Genomic DNA, 25,121 nt, shown 5'->3' with positions numbered 1-25,121 from the left:
CTCAAATCCAACACAATTCACTTACTCTCGTTTCCAGCTCTAATGGTTCAGAAAGCTTCTCCCAAACATGCACATTCCGGTCGATTTATGTTGTCTTTGGCTGAGAACGTTGAACTGTCTACCAGAAGTTTTAGAGATCCAAGACTGAGCTGAACCCTCCATAGTGAAATCACACTCTGAAAAGATCATTCACCAGCTGAATGTGCCAACAGATTCACTCGGTCACATGAATGGTTGACACAACACCAGTCATATAGAACACTACAGCACAGAAAGAGGCCCTTTGGCCCTTCTTGTTTGTGCTGAACCATTTTTCTGCCTAGTCCCACTGACCTACACCTGGACCATATCCCTCCACACCCCTCTCATCCATGTACCTGTCCAAGTTTTTCTTAAATGTTAAAAGTGAACCCACATTTACCACTTCATTTGGCAGCTCATTCCACACTTCCACCACTCTCTGTGTGAAGACCCCTAATATTCCCTTTAAACTTTTCCCCCTTCACCCATAACCCATGTCCTCTAGTTTTTTTTTTCTCCCCTAGCCTCAGTGGAAAAAGCCTGCTTGCATTCACTCTATCTATACCCATCATAATTTTCTACACCTCTATCAAATCACCCCTCATTCTTCTACGCTCCAGGGAATAAAGTCCTAACCTATTCAACCTTTCTCTGTAACTCCAGTTTCTCAAGTCCCGGCAACATCCTTGTAAACCTTCTCTGCACTCTTTCAACCTTATGAATATCGTTCCTATAATTAGGTGACCAAAACTGAACACAATACTCGAAATGACAGGGAAAAAAAACAGATATTTCATGTTTGCGAAGGGACTCAGTTTGATCACCTGCTATCAGTCCAGCTTTAAATGGTTAAAGGATTTAATCCCATGTTCTTACTGACACGACACAGTTTAGGACGTCTGTGTACAGAAGGAGAAACTAACTTCACTTTACCTGCTAAGTTACCATGAATTCAAATCTAACAATGTGGACTATTTTGTTCCTGCTTCAACCCTGGACAAACTGGTAGAGACACGTGCACCTTGTTATATTAATTGAATTCTTAATTTTATATTTTTCCCTACGGCTGCAATCAGTATAAGATATAATAACAGCCCTAACAGTGTAGGTTTCCAATGGGGGATCCCTGACCCAGCATTCACAGCGAGGCAGAATGTAGCCAAAGCAGAATTGCACATGCGCATTACGGGAGTGTGCTTTGGGCATGCGCAGTGCTCCGGAGCTGTGGAAAGCGGGTGAGAAATTGGCGGCTGCAGCGGAAGGACACTTAGCGGTTGAGCGGGAGAAATGGAGCCGATGGAGTGGGCAGGGAGGGTTCATAAGCACTTGGTGCAGGCCGCAGGCCCGGTATTAGAAACTCGCAGCCCCGCGTTTGCAGCGAACAGACCGGCGACGGCCCGGGGAGGGGCTATGTAGCAGGGCGCATGCGCGCTCATCCTGCTCCAGGCAGCAGGAGGAGAGAATGTTGTGAGTTTCTGTCCTGGCCTCATTGATGGGTTTGGGAAACTCCTTTTACAGGGGATTAGAAGGGCAGTATTTACATACAGAAAACTCAAAACGAGAGAACTATTTGTCTCTTAGTTTCTATTCTGGACTGATAGTGATAGACTATAGGTGGCACAGTGGTTAGCACTGCTGCCTCTCAGCGTCAGGTCTCAGGTTCAATTACAGTCTTGGGTGACTACCTGTGTGGAGTTTGCACGTTTTCCCCGTGTCTGTGTGGGTTTCCTCTGGGTGCTCTGTTTCCCTCCCGTAGTCCAAAGATGTGCAGCTTAGGTGCATTGGCCATGCTAAATTGCCCCTTAGTGTCCAAAGATGTGCAGGTTAGGGGTATTGGCCATGCTGAAATGTAAATTAGGGGATAAATAGGATTGTGGGGATAGGGCCTGGAGTGCTCTGTTGGAGAGGCTGTGCCGAATGGCCTCCTTCTGCACTGTAAGAATTCTATGACATTTTGGAATTGACTTTTTACAGGATATTACATGACCATTTGCAAACTGGAAACTCAAACCAAACATCACATCTAACAGAGTCACTCAATTCATCAGGCCCACAATATTATTAGTCTCTGAGTGTAAGTATCGAATTCCAGTTTATTTACAATCATGTAAAATTTATTCCCTACGTTCTGCTGTACATCTTGTCGAAAATCATGTCTATTTCCTTTAATCCTTTTATGAACAGCTAATTGGAACAGCTTTTTTAATCTGCCTTACTGTCATCAACTTGTATACCTCTACCAAATATCTGCTCAATCTCCTTTGCTTCAGGCAGAGCAACCCCAACATCACCTAACAATTAAAATCATTCTGTTAAATGTCCTCTGCACTCTCTCACTCTCTTCCTTTTGGGGAGCTGCCCCTTTTACTTTGTCCTGATTTAACTTGAGTTCATTTTATTTGGCTTGACCTTAAGAGGCCAAAAGCTTGGTCAAAGAGAGAGAAAATCTTAGAGAAAAGTGAGGGAGAGAGGTGGAGAGGTTTATGGAGATTCCAGAGGTTAGAGCCTTGGAATCTGACAGAATTGAGCGATTTAAATACAATTTGGTAAAGCGACTGGAATTTAAGGAGCAGGGGATTGTAGGCTGGAGGAGATGATAGAGATAGGGAGGGGTGAGCTCAGTGAGGCATTTGGAAACAAGGATCAGAAAATTTAAAATTGTATTGCTTTTTAACCTGAAGCCTTTGTAAGTCAGTGAGCACAGGGGTGAGGGCTGAACAAAACTTGGTGTGGGTAAACACACAGGGAGGGGATCAGCTGGGTTGAATGACGCTGCTTACTGACAGCACTGCTGTGCCTAGTAACCTTCCACCCTGCTCAGTTTATATGTGGAGAGGTGATGGCCTAGTGGTATTATCGCTAGACTATTAATCCAGAAACTCAGCTAATGTTTTGGAGACCCGGATTCAGATCTCGCAATGGCAGATGGTGGTATTTGTATTCAATTTAAAAAAAATCTGGAATTAAGAATCTACTGATGACCATGAAAGCATTGTGGATTGTTGGAAAAAACCATTTGGTTCACTAATGTCCTTTAGGGAAGGAAATCTGCCGTCCATACCTGGTCTGGCCTACATGTGACTCCAGATCCACAGCAATGTGGTTGACTCTTAACTGCAACTAGGTATGGCCAGTGATGCCCATACCCCACAAATGAATTTTTAAAACATATTTCTTAATAAAGTTTGAGACTGGAGTGTTGATCCTGCTGATCAATAAGGTATTAACTAGAATTTTCCATCTCTTTCCTCTTTTGTTCCTCTGCAACATATAAGCCTTCACCATTTAATCTGGATTTAAACTATTCTGGGCGGAATGGTAGCACAGTGGTTAGCACTGCTGCTTCACAGTGGCAGGGATCTGGGTTCGATTCCTGGCTTGGGTGAATTTGCACATTCTCCCTGTGTCTGCATGGGTTTCTTCCAGATGCTCCAGTTTCCTCCCACATCCTGAAAGACATGTTGGTTAGGTGCATTGACCTGAACGAATGCTGGACTGTGGCAGTTAGGGGAATTTCACAGTAACTTCATTGCTGTGTTAATGTCACAGCCTACTTGTGACAAATAAATGAACTTTTACTTTTAAACTTTATTCTAACCTATGAATTGCATCATCTCATACTTTTTTGTATTATTTTTCTGACATACTGCTGCCTATTTAATATCTAAATTCTTCCAGTTTGGATAAATTTGAAACACCAGATTTGCAGTGGGGATTGAAGCAGGGACTTTCTCCTGTAAAGTTGCGATGGTAATGTGTGAATCCCCCAGTCCCAGGGGAACTGACCATCCATCTCTAGCTCTAATCCCCAAACACAAAATGCTGCCAATAATCAGCAACTCAGCCTGAGGCTGTGGCCCCGCCCACCATCTGAAACCGTCACAATACCCGGCTGATAGACAGCAGCTCCAGACCAATTGGAGGGGGGGGCGGGGCTGGAGGACCGAGCGGGAGCGGGTGGTCTTCCAACCAATCGGAGTGACTGAGAGGCGGGGCTGGCACTGGAGCATGCGCAGTATTAATGGCGATGGGGAGCAGGTGGTCTGATATCCAGTCGGTAAGTGGGTGAAATGGTGGCTTGGAGGGAGCGATGGATTCGGCGGGTGGGGAAAGAGGCTTCATATACATGTTGTGTAAACCGCAAACCCAGAAAAATAATTTCCCGTTTGCATGGAGCGGAGCCTAGTTTTTACTCCCTCGTTTCTGACCCGAGTTCACGGCCGCCATGTCGCCCGCGTCCAATGTGCAGTTGTACGCTTGCGTTATCGCCATCTTTGTGAGGAGCAATGCAAGGACGGTGCCTGTCCAGTGCCCATGTTTGTTGGGGGCAATGTGAGGACAGCGCATGTTCAGTTTCCGCGTTTGTTGGGGGTAATGTTTTTCAATTTTGGGAACTGGATAATCTGGGTTTCTTTCCCATGGAGCAGAGGAGGCCAAGGGGGGAATCTAATCGAGACGGACAAAATAAATAGGCTCTAAAACTAGAGGGCGTAGAAATCAGTGCATCGAGTCTGCATCGACCACAATCCCACCCAGGCCTTATTCCCTACATATTTTACTGGCTAATCCCTTTAACCTCTCCAACCTATGCATCCTGGGACACTAAGGGGAAATTTAGCATGGACAATCAACCTAATCCACACATCTTTGGACTGTGGGAGGAAACCGGAGCACCCAGAGGAAACCCACGCAAGCACAGGGAGAACGTGCAAGTTGCACACACAATGACCCAAGCCAGGAATCGAACCTGGGTCCCTGGAGCTGTGAAGAAGCAGTACTAACCACTGTGCCACCCAAAAAATTCCTGAACGGGAATTGAACCTGGGCCGCGGCAGTGGAAGTGCCAAATCCTAATCACTAAGACCACCAGGGAATGTAGGTTCAAGAGGAGAGATACAAAAGGGTCCAAAGGGACAATTTTTTCACACAGGGTACGAGTATTTGGAACAAGCTGCCAGAGATAGTAGTAGAGGCAGGTACAATTTTGTTTTTTTAAAAAGCGTTTAGACAGTTGTATGGGTATGATGGCTATAGCAGGGTATGGGCCAAACGCAGGCAACGGGACTAGCTTAGCGGTTAAAAATAAAGGGGGGCATGGACAAATTGGGCCAAAGGACCTGCTCCCATGCTGTAATCCCTTGAGACTCTGAGATAGGGTAGATCGTAAGAATATTTTCCCTATGGTAGATCAAAGGTCTACGGTGAGGAGTGTTTTAGAGGGGATGTGAGGAAAGAATTTTCAATTGGAGAGTGATGAAATGTGCTGCCTGAGTCGGTGGTAGAGGCAGGAACTCTCTCAATATTTCAGAAGCATCTGCACAAGCACTTATATCGCTGAGGTACAGTAGACGATAATCCAATTCAAGTAGATTGGATTAGTATAGATTTAATGGTATTTATTGGGTGGCACTGCTGCTTCACAGTGCCAGGGACTCGGGTTTGATTCCCAGCTTGGGTCACTGTCCGTGTGGAGTCTGCACGTTCTCCCCATGTCTGTCGGGTTTCCTCCGGGTGCTCCGGTTTCCTCCCACAGTCTGAAAGACGTGCTGGTTAGGTACATTGACCCGAACAGGCGCCGGACTGTGGCGACTTGGGGAATTTCGCAGTAATTTCATTTGCAGTGTTAATATAAGCCTTACTTGTGAGTAATAAATAAACTTTAAAGGTCGGTGTAGATATGCTGGGCTTGTTTCTGTGCAGTATGATACAGTGAGGGATGGGATGAGGGGGGTGGTGGAAGGAGTATTCAAAACCTGAATAAGAAGCGCTCGGTGCTGCGTTTGCACCAATTGTGCCACAGCAGCAACTGTCTGAGTTGGAGGCCTGAGTTAATGGCCACCATCTTTAAAGGAGTAGTGGGCAGCAGGGTGTATGCGTGCTCATCCTGCTTCAGGCATCTGGAGGGGAGAATGTTTTGATTTGATTTATTGTCACGTGTATTAGTATACAGGGAAAAGTATTGTTTCTTGCATGCTATACAAAGTATACGTTCATAGAGAAAGGTAGGAGGCAGGGCAGAATGTAATCTTACAGTCATAGCTAGGGTGTAGAAGTGAGTTTCTCTATGCTGGACACACACTGGCTTTTGGGAACTCTTTTTACAGGAGATTAGGAGGGGAGCATTCACCTACTCCAAACTCATGTTTCTCTCTCCTGAATTTATATTGTTGAGATTAAGTACAGACTTTCTTCTTGCAGAATATTAAAATTGGAATTTCAGAGGAGAAACTCAATTCAAACATCACATTAAAGGTGGACAAAATCATTCGATTCAGCAGGGCCTGGATATTATCAGCTTTTGTGTGTAAGTATTGCGTTCCAGGTCATTACCACTCAGCTACTGAGAAATTTCTTCCTCGCACACTCCTGCATCTCTTGCACCAATTGATGCATATGTGTCTTGTAGTCCTTTTATAATCAGTTATTGCAAATTCCTTTTCTTCGTGTACCTCATGTACACCGATCATTAACTTTTACACCTCTATCATATTTCCATTCAATCTGATGAAGAGTCATCAAGATTTGAACAAAGAAAATTACAGTGTAGGAACAGGCCCTTGGGCCCCCCCAAGCCAGCACTGACCATGCTGCCCAACTGAACTAAAACCCCTTACCCTCCCGGGGACCATATCCCTCCATTCCCATCCTATTCATGCATTTGTCCAGACGCCCCTGAAAAGTCATTATCATATCTGCTCCCACTACCTCCCCCTGCAGCGAGTTCCAGGCACCCACCGCCCTCTGTATGTAAAAAAACATCTCCTTTCAACCTATGCTCTCTAGTAATTGACTCTTCCACCCTGGGGAAAAGCTTCTGACTATCCACTCTGTCATTCCCCTCATAATCTTGTAGACTTCTATCAGGTCGCCCCTCAACCTCTGTCGTTCCAGTGAGAACAAATCAAGTTTCTCCAACCTCTCCCCATAGCTAATGCCCTCCATACCAGACAACGTCCTGGTAAATCTTTTCTGTACACTCTCTAAAGCCTCCACATCTTTCTGGTAGTGTGGCAATATTCCAAGTGCAGCCTAACTAAGATTCTATAAAGCTGCAATGTGACTTGCCAATTTTAAAACTCGATGCCCCGGCCGATGAAGGCAAGCATGCTGTATACCTTTCTGACTACCTTCTGTACTGGTATTGCCACTTTCAGTGACTTGTGTACCTATATGCCCAGATACCTCTGCGTATCAATACTCTTAATGGTTCTGCCATTTACTGTATCTTTCCCATGTGTATTAAACCTTCCAAAATGCATTACCTCACGTTTGTCTGGATTAAACTCCATCTGCCATCTCTCTGCCCAAGTCTCCATCTGATTTGTATCCTCTGATGGTCCTCGTCACTATCTGCAATTCCACCAACCTTTGTGTCATCCGCAAACTTACTAATCAAACCAGTTACATTTTTCTCCAAATCATTTACATATATTGAAAACAGCAAAGTTCCAGCAATGATCCCTGAGGAATGCCACTTGTTATAGCCCTCCATTCAGAAATGCACCCCTTCCACTGTTACCCCCAGTCTTCTATGACCGAGCCAGTTCTGTATCCACCTTGCCAGCTCACCTCTGATTGCATGCGACTTCACCTTCTGTACCAGTCTGCCATGAGGACCTTGTCAAAGGCCTTACTGAAGTCCATGTAGACAACATCCACTGCCCTACCCTCAGCAATCATCTTCATCACTTCCTCGAAAAACTTGATCAAGACACGACCTCCCCTTCAAAACCATATTGCCTCTCACTAATACGGCCACTTATGTCCAAGTAGGAATAAATTCTCACGAAAAGTCTTCTCCAATAATTTTGCTACCACTGTTGTAAGGCTCACCAACCTGTAATTACCTGGATTATTCTTGCTACCCTTCTTAAACAAAGGAACAACATTGGCTATTCTCTGATCCTCTGGGACCTCCCCTGTAGCCATTAAGGATACAAAAATTTCTCTCGAGGCCCTAGCAATTTCCTCCCTTGCCTCTCTCAGTATACTGGGGTATATCCCATCAGGCTCCAGGGACTTGTCCACCTTGATGTTTTCAAAAAACCCCAATATCACCACCTTTTTGATCTCGTCATGACCCAAACTATCTACACACCCTTTTCAAGACTCATAATCCACCAAGTCATTCTCTTTGGTGAATATTGATGCAAAGTACTCATTTAATACCTCTCCCATTTCCTTTGGCTCCATGCATAGATTCCCTTCCCTGTCCTTCAGTGGGCCAGCCGTCTCCCTGGCTACCTCTTGCTCTTTATAGAAGTATAAAAAGCCTGGGAATTTTCCTTAATCCTGATGGCTAATGACTTTTCGTGACCCCTTTAGCCCTCCTTACTCCTTGCCTAAGTTTCTTCATTAAATACCGTGCTTTAAAAAGAAAGCATCAGTCCAGGATATAAACTGAGAAAATACAAAGATTCCACTTGGTTTGAGTTTTGTGTGTGTAAATGCTCCCCTTCTAATCCCCTGTAAAAGGATTTTCCAAAAGCATCAGTGTAAGTCCAGGATAGAAATTCACACCATTCTCTTTGGGTCAGGTCCCAAACGATGATGAGACGTAGCGCAAAAAAGAGACAGAGAACCCGGCAAACTGGCAACAATTCTCCCCTTGCCCCACCTCGAGAGAGACAGCCATTGACCCCAGGTAGCACAGCAGAGGGCACGCCTCCAACACCAATGGGGACAAAGCACAAGCGGTCAAGAGCTTCACGCCTCCAGGCGCCTCGACGAGAAACAAACCATCCTGGTCCCTCCATGCTGAGTGTTGTTCTCTCTCCCCAGAAGCTGTCAGACCGACTGAGATTTTCCAGCATTTTCTGCTTTTGTTTCAGGTTCCAGAAGGTGCAGTCACTTGTTTGTGTTTCCCTTTAATCTATTCTGCTGCAAGCAGAACAACCCCAGTTTCCCTGACCACAGTGGCAGCAGTGTGTGCCATCTGCAAGATGCACTGCATAATGCACCAAGATTCCTTTTGCTGCACCTTTGAAGCCCGCAACCTTTATACCCAAGAAGGACAAAGAACAAGAACAACACAGCGCGGGAAACAGGCCCTTCAGCCCAACGAGCCCGCGCCGCCATTTTAACATTGTGAGTTCCCTCTTCCACTTGTGACCTTTGTCTAAGCTTATGGCATTCCACACTGGAAACCAGATTGAGGGGAGACTAATTTAGGGACAATTTGTTACGCCAATCAGCCTAAGAGGTGTGGGAGGAAACCGGAGCACCCAAAGAAAACCCACACAAGCACGGGGAGAATGTGCAAACTCCCACAGACACTGGCCCAAATCCATGTATCTGCACAGCAAACAGCGATAGTCACTGAGCTGTCGTGTTGCCCGTCAGCTAGTCCAGTTTAAGCGTACACTAACGACGTGAAGCACTAGGCTACTCTCGAAACATCCAAGAGCAGCCCTCGCACGACCCACCGTGTGTGCCCCTTGTTGGACAACAAGGTGGACCGACGCACCTGTGGATTAAAAGAGAAAAACATCAATAACATGCACATCCTTACACAAACATTCAAGGGAATACCCAGAAGCTCAAAAGTAAAACAAGTGAGCCAGAAAATATGTTGGAAGGTCCACAGGAATCAATTGATTCCCAGGAACGTCCCAAGGCTCTTGATCCTTATTTAAAACAGTCTCCTATATCCTGATATCCCTCCATCTCCATCCCACTCATGTGCCTATCTAAGTACCCCTTAAACAACTCCAGCGTGCCTGCCTCCACCACCTTACTTGGCAGTGCATTCCATACCCCCACGACCCTCTGTGTGGAAAAACCTCCGTCTAACATCCGAATTATACCTCGACCCCCTCACCCTAAGCCCATGGCCCCTCGTAATATTTGTTTCCAATCTAGGAAAAAGCTTATCACTGTTTATCTATACCCTTCATAATCTTATACACCTCTATTAGGTCTCCCCTCATTCTCTGTCTTTCTAAGGAAAACAGCCCCAATTTGCCCAATCTTTCCTCATAACCCAATCCTTCCATATCAGGCAGCATCCTGGTAAACCTCCTCTGCACTCTCTCCAGGGTCTCCATGTCTTTCCGGTAGTAAGGCGACCAGAACTGGACGCAGTACTCCAAATGCGGTCTATACAACTGCAACATTAGATGCCAGCTCTTGTACTCTATACTCCTTCCTATAAAGGCAAGCATACCATAAGCTTTCTTTGCAACTTTCTCCACCTATAACTGCCACCTTCAAAGACTTGTGCACTTGCACCCCCAGGTCCCTCTGCATTTCTATACTCTTAATAGGTCTACCCTTTATCATATAACTCCCCCGCTACATAATTTCTTCCAAAATGCATCACCTCACATTTATCAGGATTAAATTCCATCTGCCATTTATCTGCCCAATATACCAGCCTATCTATATCCTGCTGTATTGCCTGACACTGCTCCTCACTGTCCGCAAGTCTAGCCATCTTCGTGTCATCTGCAAACTTGCTGATCACACCAGTTACTCCCTCTTCCAAGTCATTTATATATATTACAAATAGAAGAGGTCCCAGCACTGAGCCCTGCGGCACACCACTAGTCACAGACCTCCAGCCAGAAAAGGACCCTTCCACTACTACTCTCTGTCTCCTATTACCGAGCCAGTTATCAATCCATCTAGATACCTGTCCTTGTATTCCATGAGCCTTAACCTTTTCAACCAACCTACCATGAGGGACTTTGTCAAACGCCTTACTGAAATCCATGTAGACAACATCAACGGCTCGTCCTTTGTTGACTGTTTTTGTCACCTCCTCAAAAAATTCTACCAGATTCGTAAGGCACGACCTCCCCTTAACAAACCCATGCTGCGTATCCCTAATCAGATCGCAATGCTCTAAATGCGTATACATCCTATTTCTAAGAATCCTCTCCAACAACTTCCCTACCACTGACGTCAAACTCACCGGCCTATAATTACTAGAGTTATCCCTCCTACCCTTTTTAAACAACGGTACCATGTTCGCTATCCTCCAGTCCTCTGGGACCTCACCTGTGTCCAAAGAAGAGACAATGATTTGCGTCAGAGGTCCAGCAATTTTATCTCTCACCTCCCTAAGCAGCCTAGGATAAATGCCATCAGGCCCCAGAGATTTATCAGTTTTAATGCTACCTAAAAACCCTAACACTTCCTCCCTCGTAATGGATATTTCCTTCAACTGGTCTACAGCTCCCTCCAAGACAGTACCGGACATCAAGCCCCTCTCCTTCATGAATACTGACGCAAAGTATTCATTCAGGATCTTCCCCCATTCCGTCGGACTCTAAGCACAGTTCCCCTCCTCTGTCCCTAAGAGGACCGATTTTTTTTTTTCCCTTTAACCACCCTTTAGTTCCTAACGTAGGAGTAAAATGCCTTTGGATTTTCCTTAATCCTGTCCACCAAAATCATTTCATGCCCCCTTTTTGCCCTTCTAACTCCCCGTTTGAACTCCCTCCTACTCTCTCTGTATTCCTCCAATGCTCTCTCCCTTCCCAGTTGCTTAGACCTAACATACGCCTCTCTTTTCTTCCTGACCAAGTCCTCAATATCTCTAGTAATCCACGGCTCTCTAATCCTACCTTTCCCATCCTTCCTCTTAACTGGCACATGTCTTTCCTGCAACCTTTTCAGCTTTCCCTTGAAAGACTCCCACATGCCGAACGTGGACTTACCCTCAAACAGCCTTTCCCAGTCAGTATCTATAAGTTCCTGCCTAATCTGGCTGTAGCTAGCCTTTCCCCAATTTAGCACCCTCCCCTTCGGACAGCTCTCATCTTTTTCCATTAGTATCCTGAAGTAGACTGAATTGTGGTCACTATTAGCCACATGTTCACCTACTGCAACCTCAACCACCTGACCAGGCTCATTTCCCAGAACTAAATCCAGTATAGCCCCCTCTCTAGTCGGGCTAGCTACATACTGCTCCAAGGACCCTTCCAGTACACATTTTACAAATTCCTCCCCGTCCGAACCCCCAGCTCTAGGCCACCCCAGGGAGATTAAAATCTCCCACTCCAACAACCCTATTCTTTCTGCACCTATCCAAAATGTATTTACGTATACCTTCTTCCACTGCCCGCGGGCTGTTGGGTGGTCTATAGTACACCCCTAGCATAGTAATTGCTTCCTTCCTATTCCTCAACTCCACCCACAGTGACTCAATTCCTATCTCCTCTATATTATCCTCCCTCTGCACTGCCATGATGTGCTCCCTAACTAACAACGCCACTCCCCCTCCTCTTTTCAACCCTCCTCTGTCACACCTAAAACAGTTATACCCAGGAATATTTAGCTGCCAGTGCTGCCCTTCCTTTAACCACGTCTCTGTCACTGCAACCACATCTAAATTCCTTGTGAACATTAAGGCCTTAAGTTCATCTGTTTTACCCGTTACACTCCTTGCATTAAAACAGATGCACTCCAGACCTCCAGGCCCACTCGGATCCTCCTCCTCCCGGATGATTTTCCTCTCATCCAAACTTACCCTGTCACCCAACTCGCTCCCAATCCCAGTGCCTACTGAGCTATCGGTCTCGTGCCCCCCCCCCCCCCCCCCCCCCCCCTCCTCCTCCTCCTCCTCCTCCTCCTCCTCCTCCTCCTCCATATTAGTTTAAACCCTGAAGGTTTATATCTTTGTCACATAGCATCTTAATTTGGAACTATATCATACTGTGTAACTTGGAAGTGATGGAGTCCAGATACACCTGCTACCCTGGCCCTTCTCGGTGGTGGGGGATTTGTGAGATTCTGTCAGGGTTCTGGTCAAGATGTAGAGAAATGCAATATTTTTCCTTGTTCTCCCACTTCTCTCTGTCTGTCTTTTTCTCCCTCTCATCTCTTGTGGGCCTTGTGCAATCCCAGATTTTCTGCCAGGTTTCCTTCTGTGAAAGACATTAGTGAACCAGTTGGGTTTTTACAAAAACCTTTTATGGTTTTTCCTACCTCCCAGCCTTACAAATTACCAGTTACATTCAGTTCAATGTTACCACCTGCCTTTGTGTTTCTGTGGGTGTTCTCTCACTTTTTTTTTTACTTTAAACCAATTTCACAGGGTATTAGAAGAGGAGGATTTGCAGTCAGGAAACTGAAACCAAATATCACATTAGGATTTGAAAGAGTTGCCCAATTTATCGTAAGCAGAATATCATTGCATATTGAAAATGGAAGGAAAAAGCACCGTTTGCAGTGGGGAGAAACCTTGCACATGTTCTGTGTGTGGACGAGAATTCAGACGATCTGCTGATCTGTCACAACACAAATGCAGTCACGCTGGGGAGAAGCTGCGCAAATGTGGAGACTGCGGGAAGGGTTTCAAATACCCGAGTGACCTGAAAAATCATCAACGCAGTCACACGGGGGAGAGACCTTTCACCTGCCCCACATGTGGGAAGGGATTCACTCAGTCATCCCATCTACTGAGACACCAGCAAGTTCACACTGGAGAGAGGCCTTTCTCCTGCTCCCAGTGTGGGAAGGGATTCAATCAGTCATCCCAGCTGCTGGCACACCATCAAGTTCACACTGACAAGAAACCTTTTACATGCCCAGAATGTGGGAAGTGCTTTAAAAGTTCCAGGGAACTGGCATCCCATCAGCATGTTCACACCGATCAGAGACCGTTCAGCTGCTCTCACTGTGGGTCTGCGTTCAAGACATCATCTGAACTCATCAAACACCAGCAAATTCACACTGGAGAGAAGCCCTTCACTTGCTCTGACTGTGGGAGGGGATTCACTCAGTTATCAGCCCTGTACATACACCATAGAATTCACACTGGGGAGAGACCATTTAAATGTCCAGACTGTGGGAAGTGTTATAAAAGTTCCAGTGAACTGATGTCCCATCAACTTGTTCACACTGACGAGAGACCGTTCAGATGCTCTCATTGTGGGACTGGGTTCAAGACATCTTCTAATCTCACTGCACACCAGCGGGTTCACACAGGGGGGAAACCGTTCAAATGTCCAGACTGTGGGAAGTGCTTTAAACGTTCTGGGGAACTGATGTCCCATCAACGTGTTCACACTGATGAGAAACCATTCAGTTGTGCTCATTGTGGGATTGGGTTCAAGACATCATCAAATCTCGCTGCACACCAACGTGTTCACACCAGGGAGAAACCTTTTAAATGCACAGAGTGTGGGAAATGTTTTAAAAGATCTGGAAATCTAGTTTCCCATCAACATGTTCACACAGACAAGAAACCATTCAGGTGCTCTCACTGTGGTTCTGGGTTCAAGACATCATCAAAGCTTACTGTGCACCAGCGAGTTCACACTGGGGAGAAACCGTTCATCTGCTCCCAGTGTGGTAAAGGATTCAGTCAGACATCCACCCTGGTGAGACACCAGCGAGTTCACACTGATGAGAAACCCTTTAAATGCCCAGACTGTGGGAAGTGTTTCAAAATTTCCGGGAATCTGCTGACCCATCAACGTGTTCACACTGATGAGAAACCATTCAAGTGCTCTCACTGTGGGTCTAAGTTCAGGACATCATCCGATCTCATAGTACACCAGCGTGTTCACACTGGGGAGAGACCATACACCTGCTCAGACTGTGGGAAGGGATTCACTCAGTCATCTGCCCTGGTGAGACACAAGCGAGTTCACAACTAACTACAGGGATTCAGTTTTGCTGTTTTTCATATTTAGGTCAGGTCCATGTTCCTTGGGGTCAGTTTCTGCTGATGGCCATCAAGTCCAGCTCAATTATAGGTGTTAATATTCTGAATAAAATTCAAATAAATCAGCTTTGTGTAAACTACCATGTGTGTCAAGTCTTTTTAATATGTCTGAACCAAGTTTGTTCATTTTAAAGGGCTGTCCCTCTTGCCTCCTCCATTCTCACCTTCAACAACAAGTACGAGGAGCTCATGGAACTTCTTTGTCACTAAGATTGAGACAATCTGATCAGCTGCCTCTCCTGTTGGGGTGGGCAAAAGGGGGGGAAATTGGAATTTGATGATCAGCTATGATCAAAATGAATGGTGCAGCAAGCTTGACAGGCCGAATGGCCTCCTGCTTCTAGTCTCTATGTTTCTATCCTTTCACTAGTCCCCTGGACAAAAAGTCTTTTAAAACACCCCTTCTCTGAGTCCTGAACCCACATATTTCTTTATTTTTACCTCCCCTCTTCATTCTCTGTCCACAGGACCCATTTCCTGCACCATCAACTTTTTCCTGTAAAATGTCACCATGTCTACTGACATTTTTAATGGTTCTCTACGTTCGGCTATCGTTCTACTCACTTTCAAATCTCTCATTGATGATCTGCTATCACCACCTCCTCAAAAATAAAAAAATTCCTTGACTGATGTCCTTGTGAACCCCCTGGCCAATCTCCAGTCTCGTTTTTCTCTCCCATGCCCTGGTCATCTTCTAGTCCATATTTTGATTTGATTTATTATTGTCACGTGTTAGCATGCAGTGAAAAGTATTGTTTCTTGCGTGCTATACAGGTAGAGCACACCATTAATAGAGAAGGAAAGGGGAGAGTGCAGAATGTAGTGTTACAGTTATAGCTAGGGTGTAGAGAAAGATCAACTTAATGCAAGGTAGGTCCATTCAAAAGTCTGATGGCAGCAGGGAAGAAGCTGTTCTTTAAGTTGGTTGGTACGTGACCTCAGACTTTTGTATCTTTTTCTTGACGGGAGAAGGTGGAAGAGAGAATGTCCAGTGTGCGTGGAGTCCTTGATTATGCTGGCTGCTTTGCTATCTGTATAGGCATTGACAAAGTCAATGAATGGGAGGCTGGTTTGCATGATGAATTGGGCTACATTCACAACCTTTTGTAGTTTCTTGCGGTCTTGGACAGAGCAGGAGCCCATACCAAGCTGTGATACAACCAGGAAAAATGCTTTCTATGGTGCATCTGTAAAAGTTGGTGAGAGTCGCCACGGACATGCCAAATTTCCTTAGTCTTCTGAGAAAGTTGGTGGGGCTTTCTTAACTATAGTATTGGCATGGGGGGACCAGGACAGGTTGGTGATGTAGACACCTAAAAACTTGAAGCTTTCCATCTTTCCTGGAAATCCATGTTTGAATCCTGCAATATGATTTGTGTCCCTGTGACAGCATTGAAGCAGCTCTTCTCAGAGTCATAAATTTAATGCAATGTGAATGTGATTCAGGTAAATTGTCCATCTCACTCTGCCTGCACTCTCTGAACCCATCTCACACTGACACCTCACAATGCCCGGCTGATTGACAGCAGCTCCAGGCCAATGGGAAGAGAGGGGGCGGGGCTGGGAATGGAGCATGCGCAGTGTGAGTAATGGCAATTTGCGATGTTTGGTTCGGGGATATGCTCCAGGTGCAGGAAATAAATGGCTGTGAGCAGAAGCTACGAATCCGGAGGTTAGACAGGAACGGGTTCATAAACATATTGTGTAAGCTACAGAAACTCCAGTTCTCCGTCGCCGATTGCCCGGAGTGGAGCCGCAGTTTTTTCACACGAACCCGAGTTCTCGTCCACCATTTTTCCGGAATGCAACGCGCGACAGAGAGCATGTATCGCTGCCATCTTTGTGCAGGGCAATATGCGATTCGGTGCATGCATGGCCGCCATGTTTGTCAGGGGAAAGTTGACATCTTCAATGGGAACCACCTGTCAATCAAACTGCTTCATCAATATGTGAATAGGCTGGTTCCGCCTTGGACAGTTGTCAGGGGGAGGGATGGAGGCAACGGTCAGGGAGTGGAGTTTGCATGGGAACTGAAGACCTCAGGCTTCCCAAAATTGAAATTTAATACATTTCTGCTCACCTAGTTCTGGATACGAGACAAGTCAGTTCATAGAATCCTTTAGTGCAGAAGAAGGCTATTCGACCCGTAGAGTCTATTCCAACGACAATCCTACCCAGGCCCTATCCTCATAACGCCACGCATTTACCCTAGGAAGTCCCCTACTAGCACCGAGGGGCAATTTATCATGGCCAATCCACCTAACTGACACATCTTTGGACTGTGGGAGGAAACTGGAGCACCCAGAGGAAACCGACACAGACATGGGGCGAACGTGCAAACTGCACACAGACAGTGAGCAAGCTAGGAATCAAACCTGGGTCCCTGGTGATGTGAGGCAGCAGTGCTAACCACTATGCCGTCCATGTCTGACTGGTCCTCTAGTTAGTGGAAGTTGAGGATTTTGGAGATTCTCTCATAGTTCTGATTGCATTTTATATGATGTGTAACTGATCAGGTTGCTGTGCCAGCAGACAGGTATCAGAATTTTGAGAGTGCAGAAGCAGGCCATCCGGCTCATCGACTCTGCACTGACTCAGACCCGATCCCTGTAACTCCACATATTTCTCCCGCTAATTCTCTAACTTACACATCTTTGAACACTAGGGGTCAATTTAACCTGGCTAATCCAACTCAGGAGTAGAGAATGTTGTGAGTTTCTATCCTGGACTCATACTGAAGGATTTTGGAACCTCCTTTTACAGGGAAATAGAAGGGGAGCATTTGCACACACAAAACTCAAAGCAAGATAAAATGTTTGTTTCTTCTCAAATTCTGTCCCGGACTGACAGTGATGATTTTGTTTGCAGGATATGGGAAAAGCAGAATTTGACAGTGGGAAACTCAACCCAAACATCAGATCAAAACCTCTCAGAGTCACTGGATTCATCAGAACCTGAATGTAAGTGTGTCTGTGGGGAAAAAAAGATCAAACCTCTGTGACTAGAAATAGGGAAGAGCAATATTATGGAGGGATTTGAAAAGAAGGATGAGACTTTTAAATTGAGTTGCTGTTTAACTGTGTAGGTCAGTGAAGACAGAGTGATGGGTGAGTGAATGGCACTCAGTGCAGGGGACGGGGATTTGGAAAAACACGAATTTATCAATGTGGGAGGCTGGTTAGAAGTGGGTTGGAATTGTCAATTCTAGAGGCAACCAAAGAAAGGATGCAACAGAGTGAAGTCAAGCCATTTAAATCAGATAGTATTGGGTTCCTGGAGATGACACAAGTATGTGGACAGAAGCTTTGTGCAGTATTTAAATCATTGTTGCGTGTCACCTGGTTCAGTTTCAGACATTTATCAGGGAGAGGGATGGAGTGAGGTTTGTCACAGGGACTGGAGTGGCACAGCGATTAGCACTGCTGCTTTGCAGTGCCAGGTACCCGGGTTCAGTTCCAGCCTCGGGTCAGTATCTGTGTGGAGTTTGCACGTACTCTCATATTGTCTGCGTGGGTCTCCTCGGGGTGTCCGGGTTTCCTCCCACACTCCAAAGATGTGCAAGTTAGGTTGATTGGCTATGCTAAATTGCCTCTCACTGTCTAGCAGGGTAAATATGTGGAATTGTGGGGATAGGACCTAGATGGAATTGTTGCCGGTGCAGACTCGATGGGCTGAATAGCCTCCTTCTGCACTGTAGGGATTCTATGAAGACAATGACTTCAGTCGTCCCAGTATTTAGAAACCCTACAGTACAGAAAAGGCCATTCAGCCCATCGAGTCTGCACCGACCACAGTCCCACCCAGGCCCTATTCCCACATCCCTACATATTTACCCACTAATCCCTCTAATTTACGCATCTCAGGACAATTTTTTAGCATGGCCAACCAACCCAACCCGCACATCTTTGGACTGTGGGAGGAAACTGGAGCAAACCCACACAGATACGAGGAGAATGTGCAAACTCCACACAGACAGTGACCCAAGCTGGGAATCGAACCCAGGACCCTGGAGCTGTGAAGCAGCAGTGCTAACCACTGTGCTACCGTGCCGCCCTTAAAAGGAGGATATTTCTGTTCATCCAGTACTGAATGTTAGACACATGAAGAGTGTGTGACTTGGAGGGGAAATTGGAAGTGAGGGTGTTCACATAGACTTGTCACCCTTATCCTTCCAGCTGCTGGAGGTTGAGTGTTTGGGAGATTCTGTCAAATTTCTGGCTGGGCTTTAGATATATAAAATCCATCTCGTTTATCCATTCTGCTCTGAACTCTGTTAGCTGCCTCCTCCCATCAAAGCCAATGTCTTGTGGACCGTCCAGATCAGTTGTAATCTTACAACAATCCAGCAGTTTTCACGGTCATCTTTTTCTTGAACCGGCTCCACAGATTCATTCAGTTCACTCTTTTGTGTTTTTGTGGGTGCTCTCTCCCTCCCTTTTTCTGTTTTAAATCAATTTCACAGGGTATCAGAAGGGGAAGATTTGCAGTCGGAAAACAGAAACTAAACGTCACGTCAGGATCTGACAGAGTCGCCCAATTTATTGCAAGCTGAATATCATTGGATTTGGAACATGGAAGGAAAAAGCTCCGTTCACAGTGGGGAGAAACCGTACATGTGTTCTGTGTGCGGACAAAGTTTCAGCCAATCATCTGACCTGTCAAAACACGAACACAGTCACAAAAGGGAGAAACCGTGGGAATGCGGGGATTGTGGGAAGGGATGCAGATCCCCATCTGCGCTGGAAATTCATCGATGGTGTCACACTGGGGAACGACCGTTCACCTGCTCTCAGTGCGGGAAGGGATTCACTCGGTCATCTGACCTGCTGATACACCACCGGATTCACACTGGGGAGAGGCCGTTCACCTGCTCCACGTGTGGGAAAGGATTCACTCTGCTGTCGAGCTGTTTGATACACGAGCGAATTCACACAGGAGAGAAACCATTCATCTGCTGCACATGTGGGAAGGGATTCATTGTCCGATCCAGGTTGGTGACACACCAGCGCACTCACACGGGCGAGAAGCCCTACACCTGCTCCAAGTGTGGAAAGGAATTTGCTTCCACCTCTGCTCGCCTGAGGCATCAGCGGATTCACACTGACGAGAGATCTTTTAAATGCCCGGACTGCGAGAAGTGCTTTAAAAGTTCCGGACAACTCCTGTTACATCAACGTGTTCATACTGATGAGAAACCGTTCAGGTGCTCAGACTGCGGGACTGGGTTCAAGCGATCCTCTGATCTCACTGTACACCGGCGAACTCACACTGGGGAGAGACCATACATCTGCTCCAAATGTGGGATGGGATTCACTCAGTCATCTGCCCTGGTGAACCACCACCAGCGAGTTCACACTGGGGAGAGACCGTTCGTTCCCCCCAAGTTTGGGAAGGGATTCACTACCTCATCCATCCAGCAGACACATCAGCAAGTACAAAAGTAAGTACGGTGGTTGGATTAGGATACTAATCACTTCCAGAATTGAGTCATGTTTATTAAGGTCTGTTTCTGCTGATGTTAAAAATCTCCAGCACTGTTTTAAATGTTAAATCCTGTCTAAAAAAACATAAATTAGCTTTATATTGAGTTTTGTATGATCTCACCTTTATGTGGGTGGCTGAGAATGGGTTTCTGAGGGAACAAAGAAATGGATGGGTTTCAGTGGCAGATGAGGCAAGAGTGAAGTTAGACAAAGTTACTGAGGTGGAAATAGGTGGTCTGAGTGATATGTAGTCAGAGTCTCAGCCTGGGGTGAAATCTGACACCAAGATTGTGAACAATCTGGTTCAGCTCAAAGCTGTAAGAGAGTATTGGTAAGATGTAAGATGGTATAGATGGTTAGGGAGTGGAGTTTGTAGTGGGGTCTGAAGATCTTTCCAATATTTAAATGGAAATTTCTGTTGATCCAATACTGTTTGTTGATAGTGTTCACATACACCTGCTACTCTGGTCCTTTTAGGTGGTGAAGTTTGAGGGTTTGGAAGATTCTATCAGTGCTCTTGTTAACTTGTAAATCTATAAGGTCCCACATCTTCATCCTTGCCTCTCTCTTCTCCCAGAGATATTAAGAGGTTGAAGAGGGGTGGATTGAAACTAGAATCTAGAACTAGAACGAGAATCTGAAGGGTGCCCCGAATTGGAAGGAAGTAATGTTGGTCACAGGAAGTGATAATGGGACTAGACGGCAGGAGGAACAAAGCAAAGCATTGAGTATGTGTCGAGTGCGGAATGGTGTCAAAGAGATAAAATTAAGGGAATTCTACCTGCGGTGCGAGCAACATTCAGAACAAAGTAGACGATCTAAAGACACAAATAGAGGTAAATGGGTTTAATATAATTCTCAGTACAGAAACATGGCTGCATGATGACCAAGTCTGGGATCTGAATATTCGTGGATATTTTATGTTTCAGAAGGACAGACAAGAAGGGAAAGGAGGTGGAGCTGTGCTGATAATAAGGAATGGGATCAGTAAGGGAGGATCTCAGATCAGAAGAACAATGTGTGGAATCTGTTTGGATGGAGCTAAGAAACAACAAAGGGCAGCACACATTGGTTAGAGTCGTACATAGAAATGGCAACGTGTAAATGAGGGAAACATAGCATGGGTAATACAGTGATCATAAATAACTTCAATCTGCACAGAGGCTGGTTAAACCGAGTGAGCACTAACACTGAGGAAGACGAGTTTCTGGAGTGTGCCATGATGGGTTTCTCAAGCAGTTTGCCCAGGAGCCAACTAGAAAACAGGCTATTGTAGAACTAGTATTATCTAATGAAAAGGAGCTAATCAATAATCCAGTTGGAACAGAACCTTTAGGAAAGAGTGATCACAACATGATAGAATGTTACATTATGTTTGAAAGTGAGGAAGCTCAGTCTGAAGCCAGGGTGTTAAAGTTGAATAAAGGAAATTGTGAAGACATGAGGGACAAATTGGTTGAGGTGGATTGGGGAAAGTACATCAAAAGGAATGACTGTGCAGAGGCAAAAGAACAATTACATAGTATGCAGCATCTATACATTCCCTCAGGGTGCAAAACCCCCCCCAAAAATACAGTCAGCCATGGCTGAGAAAGGAAGTTAAGGATTATATCAGATGAAAAGAGTTATAAAGTTGCCAGAAATAAACGTGAAAGCTGGGAGGTTTTTATAAATCAGCAAGGGAGGCCAAGAAACTGATGAAGAGAGGGAGAATAGACTACGAATGCAATCTAGCAAAACCATGAACACGGACTGTAAAGTTTCTATAAGTATGTAAAAAAGAAAGTGTTTGGATAAGACAAAAGTGGGTTCAGAGAATTCAGAATGGGGAATAGAGAAATGGCAGAAAAGCCAAATGATTACTTTGTGTGTGTTTTCACTAAGGAAGATACAGGAAATCTCCCAGATGTGGAAATCCAAGGAATAGGGGGAATGTGAAATTGAAGGCAATTATTATAAGTGAGAAGGTTGTTTTGGAGAAATTAATGGGACTGAAAGCTAAAAAGTCCTCGGGACCTGATATTCTATATCCCGGAGTGTTGCAAGAGGTTGCTGTATATTTTGGTGATCATCTTCCAAAATTCTATTGATTCTGGGATGCTTCCTGAAGGCAGCAAATGTCACACCCCTATTTAAGAAGGGAGGGAGAGAGAAAACAGGGAAACACCGACCTGTTAGCCTTACATCAGTGGCAGGGAAAATGTTGGAATCTACTATCAAGGGTATGATAAATAGACACTTGGATCTGATTGGGCAGAGTCAGTATGGATTTACAAATGAGAAATCATGTTGGGCAAACTTGTTGGACTTTATTGAAGGTGCTGCTAACAAAACTGATAAAGGAGGATCAATGGACGTGGTATGTTTGGACTTTCAGCAGGCTTTTGACAAAGTTCCCCGCAGGAAGTTGATGAGCAAAATAAAAATACATGGGAACGGAGGCGACACATTGTCACAGATTGTGGATTGGTTAATTGGCAGAAAACAGAGAGTTGGAATAAACAGGTTATTCTTGCATTACAAGCTGTGACTAGTGGGGTACCACAAAGATCAGGACTTGGGACCATATGTTCACAATACATATCAACGATTTGGATGTGGGGACCAAATGTAGTATTTCCAAGTTCAGGAGATGGCAGGTCGGTGGAAGGAGATTGGACAAACGAAGAATGAGAGGCTATCTTATTGAAACCGACAAAATATTTAAAGGAGTTAACAGGGTAGGTGCAGACATTTCCATTGCTTGGGAAGACTAGAAGCAGGGACACAATTTCAAAAAAAGGGGGGAGCCACTTAGGGTGGAGATGAGGAGAACTATCATTACTCAGACAGCAGTGACTCTTTGGAATTCTTTATGCCAGAGAGGTGTGGAAACTCAGTCACTGAGTATGTTTAAAGCAGAGATTGACCGATTTCTGATTAACAATAATGTAAAGGCTTAAGGGGTTAATGCATGTAAATAGCATTGAAGTGTCTGATCAGCTGCGATCGTATTAAATGGTGGAACAGGCTCGGTGGGCTGAATGGTTTACTCTTGTTCCTATCTTTAAACCAGTTGTCGGGTTCTCTGGAGCACATTAGTGACACAGCCGGTTTTTTACAGCAGTCCAGCAGCTTTAATGGTCACTTTGTTCTTGTACAGATCCCACAAATGACCAGATTCATTCAGCTCAATTTCACAAGCTGCCTTTGTGCTTTTGTGGGTTCTTTCTGACTTCCTTCTTTCTGTTTTAAATCAATTTCACAGGATATCTGAAAGGGAGGATTTGCAGTCAGAAAGCTCAGACCTATCATCACCTCAGGATCTGCTGGGGTTTCTAAATTTATTGTAACCTGAATATCATCAAATTTTGAACACGGAAGGAAAAAGCACCGTTGACAGTGAGGAGACAGTGTATACGTCTTGGGTGTGTAGACGAGAATTCAGCTAATCATCTGACCTGTCCAACCAGAAGTGCGGTCACACTGAGGAGAAACAGTGGAAATGTGGAGACTGGGAAAGGATTTAATTATCCATCCCCACTGGAAATACATCGGCACAGTCACACTGGGGAGAGGCGTTCACCTGATCCGAGTGTGCAAAGAGATTCACTCAGTTATCCACGTTGCGGACAAACAGCGGGTTCACATTGGGGAGAGACCGTTCTCCTGCACTGTGTGTATAAAGGGAGTTTCTGATTCACTCATTCAACTGAAACACCAGTGATTTCACACTGGAGAGAGGCTGTGCCCCCTACGCTGTGTGAGAAGCGACTGACTGAATCATCCCAATTGCTGAAACACCAGCGAGTTCACAAGTTACTGAATGTCGATAGTTTCCAAATCACTAATTTTATTATGATGGCTATTTTGTAACCTGAATCTGTTATTTTGTACAGTAAACTAACTTGGTCTCAAGCCACTTTGAACTAAACTAGAAGACATTTTAAAACAAATCCCATTGCTGCCTTATCAGTAAGCAGCCGATTTAGCTAAATAAACAGCCTTAATTGTGAAACATTTAAAGATTCAACATTTAATCGATAGATATATTAGCAAGATTAATAATATAATTTCCAACATTAAAATCTGTAATCTTTTATGTTAAATAATTAATCAATAGATATACTAGTAAGACAGGTAATATAACTTTCAAACAAAATCCGTAATCTTTTGTGTTTTATAATGACGCATAAGATGGCATGGTTGCACAGTGGTTAACACTGTGGTTAACACCAGGTTAACAGTGGTTAACCTGGATTCAATTCTGGCCTCGGGTAACCGGCTATGTGGAGTTTGCACATTCTCCCCGTGTCCTCCAGATACTCCGGTTTCCACAGTCCGAAGATGTGGGTATCAAGTTTGTTGCCATGCTCGATTGTCCCTTAGTATTAGGGAGATTAGAAAGGTAGATGTGTGGAGTTATAGGGATAGAGCCTGGGTAGGATTATTGTCAGTGCAGGTTCGATAGGCTGAATGGTATCTTTCTGCACTGTATTCTATCCTATAATTAAGCACACTGTTCGTAAATAATACAAATTGTAAAATGATGTATTTGCAGCCCGTCTGGAAGATACAGTGTAGGTCTGGAACCTTTATGGCCTTGGCAAGCTACATTCAGTTGGATAATGAATAAACCTTTATTTGACCCATCTGATCTTTTAGTAAGACTGTGCATTGAAACATCAGGAGATGCTATCAGGTGTCAAGAACCAATTATAAATCGGTAGACAGATATATTAAGCAAGTATTGTTTGACACTTTAGCTATTATCTTGAGTTAACCTCAGAGACAGCGTGGCTTTAAGGTTTAGAAAATGTGCATAATTATCTAAAATCAATGAGTTAGCCCTTAGCTCATTCTTGACAAATTTTAGAATGATTTGTTATTTCCAACAGCTTGTTTAAGGAGTGCTTATGACATCCTTTAAAGATAAAATAAAGGTTTCAATAAGTTGTTTC

General features: G+C 44.9%; 1 protein-coding gene across 1 annotated transcript in view; it reads left to right on the top strand.

The window, feature by feature from the left end:
• Positions 1 to 24,814, top strand: part of LOC145361921 (uncharacterized) — a 34,307-nt gene extending 9,493 nt beyond the window's left edge. Inside the window, exons 2-4 of the mRNA XM_080217906.1 lie at positions 13,149 to 14,627; positions 19,216 to 20,138; positions 23,429 to 24,814. Of these exons, the coding sequence (XP_080074032.1) occupies positions 13,149 to 14,627; positions 19,216 to 20,138; positions 23,429 to 23,513 (2,487 nt within the window). The 3' untranslated portion in view covers positions 23,514 to 24,814. The remainder of the gene's footprint in view (positions 1 to 13,148; positions 14,628 to 19,215; positions 20,139 to 23,428) is intronic.
• Positions 24,815 to 25,121: the final 307 nt, after the last annotated feature.

This window comes from Carcharhinus amblyrhynchos, chromosome X (assembly GCF_965287045.1).
Source record: "Carcharhinus amblyrhynchos chromosome X, sCarAmb.v2.hapA, whole genome shotgun sequence".
Taxonomy (NCBI): Eukaryota; Metazoa; Chordata; class Chondrichthyes; order Carcharhiniformes; family Carcharhinidae; genus Carcharhinus; species Carcharhinus amblyrhynchos.
Note: the sequence above shows the minus strand (reverse complement) of the source record. Positions and strands in the feature narration are given on the sequence as shown.